At 40.0% G+C, this 8496-nt stretch overlaps 1 protein-coding gene across 2 annotated transcripts; it reads right to left on the reverse strand.

Annotated features, from left to right (window-relative positions):
- Positions 1–1386: 1386 nt before the first annotated feature.
- LOC104457306 lies at positions 1387–8292 on the reverse strand. Of its 2 annotated transcripts, none has more exons than XM_010072261.3 (10): positions 7818–8290; positions 5367–5429; positions 4069–4150; positions 3899–3970; positions 3623–3698; positions 3343–3394; positions 2481–2572; positions 2319–2388; positions 1993–2078; positions 1387–1840 (listed from the first exon to the last, which is right to left on the reverse strand). In XM_010072261.3, exons 1-10 carry the CDS (start codon positions 8145–8147, stop codon positions 1798–1800), a joined length of 966 nt encoding a protein of 321 aa, XP_010070563.2. In that variant the 5' UTR covers positions 8148–8290; the 3' UTR covers positions 1387–1797. The 2 variants fall into 2 exon arrangements, with proteins under 2 accessions (XP_010070563.2, XP_010070564.2); XM_010072262.3 differs by having other exon boundaries at positions 1766–1840; positions 3623–3695; positions 7818–8292.
- Positions 8293–8496: the final 204 nt, after the last annotated feature.

An 8496-nucleotide genomic window follows, 5' to 3' on the forward strand; every position in this document is an offset into this window, starting at 1 on the left:
CATATTCCATACATAACTCGTTCTCTGATAAGATGGTGGCTTGAAAAAGTGACAGCTAGCATGATAGGTCTATGTCCTTAATAAGAAAAAAAGAACTTATGCCTCGCATAATTTAGCGACAAGTTAAAACTAGTGGGCCAAGAAGGCGGCGTGAATCTCGGCGGCGGCTCGTAACACCGTAAGTCCAACGCCATCGGAGTGCACAAGAACATGAAATCTGGTGTCAAACAAAGGCTGGGCATGGTTCAAAATTCTACGGACCCAAGGAGAAAATGAACCCATGCAATGCTAAAGTCACAGGGCCTGAAGCACCTCCGATACGACAGCACGTGGGGGCAAGGACCGATCAACATTCCGAACCATCTCGAAACGACACCTTGACTGGAAACCGAGTCGTGAATGAATGTGGAAAATATGGGACAGAATCACTAAGTTACTCGAATCAGAGCAGCAGGAGAAAAGGGTCAGATGCATGAACGCATCCCCCCCTTAAAGATGCGATCACACCGCACAAGCCAGTATCGCCGCGCAATTATTTGGTCGACAAAGTCAAAGTAAGATTTGTTTTCTAACGATGATTATGATGTGTGGACTTTTTGTTTGGTTTGACTTTCAACCAGCACAGCACATTGCGTTCATTGACACTTTGCTGTCCTTTTCTCGAGGATATCGAGGAGCAAGTATGCACATTACCTACGTAACCATATTATATAAAATGTTTAATGGGTGCGGGCACTCGTTGATTTATTCGGAAATGTGAAATTCACCATTCAAATTGGCTTTCTTGAAAAATATGCCATTTCGATCGTCTCGAAATGTCTAGGCGGAGGAAAGGTAGTTCTTAGGGCTACTTAAGTGCATAACATGAGATTTATTAAACATGTGAAATTCCCCGTAAAATTCATTGTTGGTGATTGCGATTGATTGGATCCTGAATTCATTGTAATCAGATATGTTCTACGTACCATATTCCTAGGTAAGCTTTACAGCTCGAACCACACTGTTCATTACGCTATTTCCCAAGATATGCACTGCTATAGTTTTCATCTCAATATCGGTTCAAGTGCGTCGCCATCCATGGCATATCACCGTTAACTTGATTTATGACATGATCACTTCAATACTAAGTACATAGTCGTTCTAGTCCAACACTGGAAAAAGAACACTGTCAATTTTAATCAAGTCTTGTGACTACGATGGATCGCCTCTTCTGAACATTTTTTGGTTTAACAAAAAGGAAGTTTTGCAAGTACAGTCTGATACTCCGTGGCTCCTAAAACAAAATGTGCACCAGTACGGTAACCATCAAGGGCTGGACAGGCACACGAGGCTGTGGTTTGCATACTAAGAGGGAAATAAATGTTGCACTTTGGAAACCTATATAATCATCGGAAGAAGGTAAAGTCTTCACAGGCACTTTCGCTGCAAATTACTTAAGGATCTCCAATGGCTAGCTTCTCACTACAACAAGATTTGTATCTACTTATTGCTCCCTGGTACAGAGGAGAGAAGATCTAAACAGGCACTCATTATACCCCTATCTCCAAGCAATCAATATCCTGTATAATTTTTAATACATAAGAAAAAGAAGCCTAAGCTTAGAACTCCTAGATCAGCCATTTCCAACATGAGAGCGCTGTGTCGCAGTAAAGGCCAGTCAAAAGCTAAAAGAATTATGAGAGCATAATACAACATCAACTGAGAGCGCGGCGAAGAAATTATTAGGCGGACAGCAGTGATTTTTAGCGATGTGCATCCACCAACATGAGGGAAGCTCCAAGACATCTAGGCCTTTTATTACTTCCCCTTCCTGCGCATTCCCATCCGTGATTTCGCGAACCTGAATTTCTTATTAAGGAAACATTTCATGCGGTAGAGTCCAGCTTGCTTGTAAAAAAAAAAAGAAAAACAAGGAGGTTGACCAACCTAAGGGGATAAAAGAGAAATAAAAGGTTCAGGAAGATTTGGTGGAAGCAGTATTTAGAAGGATACTCCAACCGAATGCCGTCTCCAGCTGGTGAAGAGTGGAGAAGCGTGCCCTGAAGTTGATTTAGAGCTTCAGTTGAACAAGCAGTGTCCTGCACACACAAACTGCGCTTTCACACAATTGATAGAGACGGTGGCTAACCTATTTGAATGATATCCTTTTAGGGTTTCATTCTGAAAAAGTTGCTGATTTATCATAACAAAATACCTCATTTATAAGAACTCAAAAAAAAAAAAATTTAATAAAATGCATCTCTTCCATGTATAAAGAGGTACTACTAAAACGTTGTTTCAAGGAAAAACACATTGGCAGCAATAGAGTTACATGGTACCTGAAAGTCCACAAATGCAACTGGAGCACCGTAAGTACTCTGCATCTTCAATTTCAAAAACCCAGAGCATCTGGTAGAAACACAAATATCAAAAGGGAATTACAACTCTCTTCGGAAAAGCCAACATATTGCACATATAGATCTTAATAAAAATCTCCCAACCGTGAAAAGACTTGAATAAGCTCCTGCTCTGTACATCTCGGCCCCAGATTAGCCACGAAAAGTGTTGGACATGGGGGTGCTGAAGAATTACCCTGTCAACACACAAAATGAGAGAACTTATCAAAAAACTAAGAAAAGGAGAGACAATACATTTCTTAAGCGCAGACTAGAATGATCCACAAAAGGCTGTTAGTCAACAATAAGGGAGGATACACAGACAAAATGGGCAACATAACTGTAAGAGGAAAAATTGTCAAGATAGTGAGCTCCTCAATGGTTTATGTGCAAAGGGGAAATTGCGATGCGATAATAAAACCACTTAGGTAAAACCCACGAGGCATACAAGTTCTACACAATACACAAGTTGAGATATACATCCATGTTAACACAGATCACCCTACTTAGTAATCAATAACCATACATGAAACCAGTAAGTTTATGACAGTCCAGTCTCTATTTGTTTAGTTAAGTGCAATTGTATGACTGCTTGATCTATTTGCATGCAAGCAAAAAACTGGACAAGATGATTCACTATTCCAGCAATACTTCGAACATTATCATGTTTTGTCAAACACTAGATTGTTTGATGAAATGTCAACTTCATCCCAAAAATATAGCAATATCTATTCATGACGACTGGTATTATCACCAGGACATGAAAAAATGCAGTTACACTTGCGTGCACGCGCTCAAACACATAAAGAAAGTATTTCTATAAAGTTAAAATTCATAAAAATATTGGTGATTCAAGAAGCTCCTCAACACAAGTTTAGGCTAATAGAAGTATTTAGAAATCATGTTACTTTGGGAAAGAACATAAATTCTGACTCAAATGTAAAAGCAGAAGTGAGAGTAACCTTACCGTTTTTGCAGCTGTCATCCCCTTCATGCCTCTGCTATCAGAACTTCCATGACTGAACATTTACAAATTAAAAATTTACACGACAAGATGACCAAAGAAAAAACATGCATAAGCAAACAAATAGAGAAAGATTGTGCTCCAACTTGCAGGAAATAGGGCATGCAATAATGGCTTCTATGAAGCCCTCTCAACCTTTCCACTAGAGGCGATAATCTCATCTAGTGATTGCTGAAGTATATGATTTCGAGTAATCAGAATGTGCTTAAGTAGTGCCAATGACCTTTGTGTAGATGGATAACCAATCGTGCTGTAAGCAGAATTACCCATTCCAGGCATGTGAGGGCTGCCAACACCTGCTAGTGTCCAAGAGTGCAAAACATGTGCAATGTGAGCTTATTCAGGAACATGTGCCTTTGAAGTGACCATGATAAATTGTATCAAAATAACATATCATCAGATTAAGCAAATCAATGATGATGACATCCAGAATAAAAGATTTAAGAGTGAAACTGCAGGTATCTGCCTTCATTAACAAGTGACTCCATAATCTTCTTACCAGAATCCAGAGCGCCGAAGGAAAATGGGGACGATAATTTAGCTCTCTTATCTGAGCCATGTCTGTCATCATCTGAATTTCAAAATCAGCAGGCCATGCAAAATTACTATATCAAGCACACTGAACATCAACAGCAAAGTTTACACAAGCGAAACCAATCATTATCGTACCTCTCAAACGTTTAGACCTGGAGTTAGATTTTGCAAGATCAATGTATAGTGTCGATCCTTTCTCAAGATCAAACACCATCCCCTGTATATAAGGTTGATAAAAGAAATCAGAGGACCATGTCATAACTTCCAATATGCAGCAGCCAAGTAAATCCCACCCATAAGACATTCACCACAGAATGTTCCATAATGCTGTTTGCAATAATCCAATTCCAGGATACATAATTTAGTCTGAACATATCTTTCAATTTCAAGTAAAACTAGAATTCCTTTAATCATGACTTAAACATGAGAGGATAAACTACACCATGAGTTAACTGATGAATTCATAACACTGAAAACTAGTTTTCGTTCATGAAATATTGCCAAATTTATGCTTGTGCCAAAGCCCCACAATTGAAAATAAAAATATTAAAAAGATTAAGTTCATAAGCAATAGTGGAATAAATAAACGGGAAAAAAAGAAAAAAAAAGAAAAAGAAATGCTATCTACTTCATTATCACACATCAATTGTGTTTTCACTTTGAAAAAATTGATGTGCACCCATAGCATCATGGTGAGAGGTTGAAGGAACAAACATCATAAATTGGCTCAAAAGCTCCAATTTATAATAAAAGGAAATTAGTGACTATTGAAAGTCAAAGAATAATATAAGTCACAATAAGGTATGCCAAGGAGGCCACTCAACATCAGCTACTTTGGGCAATAGTAGATCCATTTTAAGGAGAAAGCATTGTCAGGATGGCTCTTGAGATGATATCAATAGACAAAGAAAATTCTCTGATTGTTCAGAATGAAAAATTAAAATTAAATCCAATAATCCAACAATGCCTGTCACAAGCTTCCTGAAATGTCATTCCAAACAGTCAGGCCACAACACCGAGGGCCACAAACTGTGTAAACGCATATGACTATTCTGCAATGAATGAATGCACCTTGCTTGCCAAGACACTAAGAAATGTTCTTTTATTCCACCAATGAATTGGAAGTTACCATTTAAGCAAACATTAAAATATTACACCAAAAAAAATTTCCACTTCCTATTTAATGTTAAAGACTGAAAATGTTTGAAATTTCCCCTTTGAACAGGTAATAATGCGAAACGTTCAAATTATGGGCCTAAATGGCATTAAATACTGGGTCATTTCTCAGATAGTGAGAGTCATTACAGGGACATAAATATTCAAGACCTATTCAGTACTTATTTTATTATTAAAAGTAAGTATCAATCAATTTGGCAGAAAAACCAACCATAAAGCAGAAGACAAACCGCAACAGAGAAGGCGAGAATTCTTACATTCAGTGCATGCATTGCTGCAACTGCAGATTGCTGATCTGAGAATACAGCAAAAGCAAATGGCTGCCATTACAAGGATACCACATCAGGATAGAGAACTTCACATAAGAATTCACTATTTTTTATTTCAAGAAAGTGCACATAAACACAACCAAATGCACTATGCGTGCACTCAACATACAAGCAGATGCATATAACAACACACATAATCATACAGACACAATGACGAACCAAGATCTCAAATTGGTTATCCTTCCATCAAAGAGAAGCTCATCAGCTTGCTATTATGCATCCTCATTGTTTATGAACAGCGGCGATTCTTCCTTAATAAGGATACTATATTGTGGAAAAATAAGTTTAATAGTACTCAGGGAAAAAAAGGAGAAGACCAGCATAAGACCCAACTAAAAGAGAAATGAGAACAGTGTTGCATAACAGCCAACCAAAGAGAGAGTCATTGACCAAGATGGACCAAAAACTAAGGCCTAAATAATAAATAGAAGGGATCAAACCAGAGTCTAGGGGACATTACTGGAGACCCGAAGGGAATGAAATAGAATACCTTTACTGAAAGTGCCGATACAGTATAAACTGGTCGAATGTCATTGGTAATAATTCTACTACCATGCCACAAAGGACCAAAAATACCTACTTGCCTGATGGATTGACATTTAATCAGCCAACCGGTTATGCATTCTCAGGTAAAAGTTGACCTATATGATTCTTGTGACATCTGCTATATACTATTAATTAGGCTCAGGTGGGTGATGCACAACTCCGGCTTTCTTTGAGGAGATCTTCCAAGTTGTTGCTAAAATAAATAGAAGCATGTTTTATGGGTCTACGGGAACTACTCACTTCCTTGGTTGAGGAACTCCCCCCGGCAAGAGGAGGGGGGGTGTTAACTTGTCTGGTCTTGTAAGAGACCTTTGTATTGTGGCCCAGCTAGCAAGCTTTTAAGTTTTCTCCTTCTGTAGACTGGGGGAAGTTTAGAAGAGATTTGGACTCTATCCATTTACACACTACTAGGGACTACATATTGAAGATTGCGAAGCCTCCTCCCTTTACATGTGATGGAAGCCGTTAATTGCTATTTGTAGAACTGTAGAACATGTTCCTTGACGCAAAATTGATTAGCTTTCTGTACAATCTTTGGTACGAGTTGGGATAGTGAGGAGTTGCTTATCTGCTAAAAGAATTCTTCTTCCTCCCAGCTTTCCTTCAATCCAGTCACTGCTTGCTACTCTATAGTTGATTATGGAGTACGCTTGAATTGACATTTACGATCCTATCACTAAAAGCATTTCATCTTCCCCAAGTGTATATTCAATTCATTTCCGGGAGTAAGGCCAAACCAATGCTTAAGCATGAAGAGATTTTTGAGCCAGCCCAAACCAGTTCCAACTTATGAGTAGATTCTTCACTATTTATGCAAAACCACAGTATACTCTCAGAGGAAGGCGATAGAGTCATGGAGACCTCAAGCATTAGAGTCAATGTTTTTATTCATGAAGGTTAACACATGTAAATGTTATGGTATTGAATTGGCTTTCATCATTATTATATTAAGTGAGAAGGAAGCTGTTAATGCGGAAAGTGAACGCAGCAACAGCAGTAGATTCTCAACCCATTTCCAGGGGAAGTTCGAAATCTAATCATCACATGCAAAACTTGAGTAACCATAAGGACTTGGTTCCTAGGAAAACAGCAAGCTTAGTCTAAAACCACCTCAACAAAAGTGGGGGCTTCAGAAAAACATTTCTTTTCAAAAGCCACTTCTTTCTGCTACATTGCCGTGATCATTAAGCATAAAGAAAACAAAATCCATTTTAAAAACTGAGTGGTTTAAACATAATCCTCTTAACAGCTAGCTGAGGACAACTCGATTCCCATAAAACACTCCCATCCCTATCGGTAGAGTCTAATCCCATCCTGACCTGAGTGACAAGAAGGTATACCCCGGCTTGAACCGACAAAGGTGCTTGATTACCCAGTCCAGTAATATCCTATCAAGTCCCCTTCTGTCCACACACAACACACGCCATGCGAAATCTACTTCGATTGTATGGCTACTTAAGTCTTCAACTGGATTCAGGATCAATGATGAAAATCCATTTGAGTTCATCAAACGAGCTCCATGGAAACAATCGAATAAGCTCAGCAATGAGTACAGACAGATACCACCAGTAATCAAAGTTCCAACCTTTTAGACCTTCACAACAGAAATATCCCATTTTTTTTTTAGCCGTTCCAATGCAGACACTCCATTACAACATTCCACACAGAAAATAGAGAGCGCGCATTACTCCAGTCACCCAATCTGCTTCGACAAGTTCATTCATTTCAATTCATACTCGAAGAAGGAATCAAACTCGATTACCAATAACGGCACAGCAGCAAATTCAAACTAACAGCCTCGCAGAAGAAGAAGCAGGACGGAAGCCGCCGCACCTGGGAATTCTTGCTAGGGCTCCTCAAATGCGAGGACTCGTAGCCGGGGAACTCCCGGAACAGGTTGTAGATCTCGCGGGCCTTCACGTCCTCGGGCAGGCCGGCGACGAACAGCGTCCGGACCTCGTCGTACGCGCCGTGCGGCACGACGGGGGCCCCGTAGGAGGGGAACGGAGACTGGTGGAGGTGCGGGAGGTAGGGCTGAGTCGGCGGCCCCGTCGCCGCCGCCGCCGCCGCGGCGGGGGGCTGGGGAGGGGGCGGCGCCTGGTAGTATGCGTAGGCGGGGAGGGTCCCCGGCGGCGGAGGGTAGTAGGCCGCCATGTCGTCCATCGGAGATAACCAGCGGAGGGCGGAGGGCGGCGGAGGAGGGCCCTTTTTGCCTTCAGCGGATGGCCGCTGCTTTTCTAGCAATCATCTCGAGTGCAAAAGATGGCATGGGGACTAGTCGTTTGATTCTTTGTTCAGGTCATCGTTATAATCTAAATTTCACTAACGATGATGGAGATTAATAATCACAAGATTTTGCCTCGATATATAATAATATTTTCGAATTTACTATTTATTTAATGTAATTCTTAAACTTTTGTTAAAGGTTCGATATAATTCTTTCGTTTGCTCGAACGATTAATTAAATGTTATTTGATTACGTGATATAGGTTAAGTTGTAGGTTTTAAGAAT

Source organism: Eucalyptus grandis, chromosome 8 (genome assembly GCF_016545825.1).
Source record: "Eucalyptus grandis isolate ANBG69807.140 chromosome 8, ASM1654582v1, whole genome shotgun sequence".
NCBI lineage: Eukaryota > Viridiplantae > Streptophyta > Magnoliopsida > Myrtales > Myrtaceae > Eucalyptus > Eucalyptus grandis.

What these genes read in the sequence shown, in the direction of transcription:
- LOC104457306 (XM_010072261.3), bottom strand. Translation starts at nt 8,147, where the DNA reads ATGGACGACATGGCGGCCTACTACCCTCCGCCGCCGGGGACCCTCCCC. An exon ending in CAGGTCTAAACGTTTGAGAG is followed by an intron (nt 3,971 to 4,068) that starts GTACGATAATGA and finishes TTTGAAATTCAG; the next exon opens with ATGATGACAGACATGGCTCA. An exon ending in CTTCGGCGCTCTGGATTCTG is followed by an intron (nt 3,699 to 3,898) that starts GTAAGAAGATTA and finishes CTTGGACACTAG; the next exon opens with CAGGTGTTGGCAGCCCTCAC.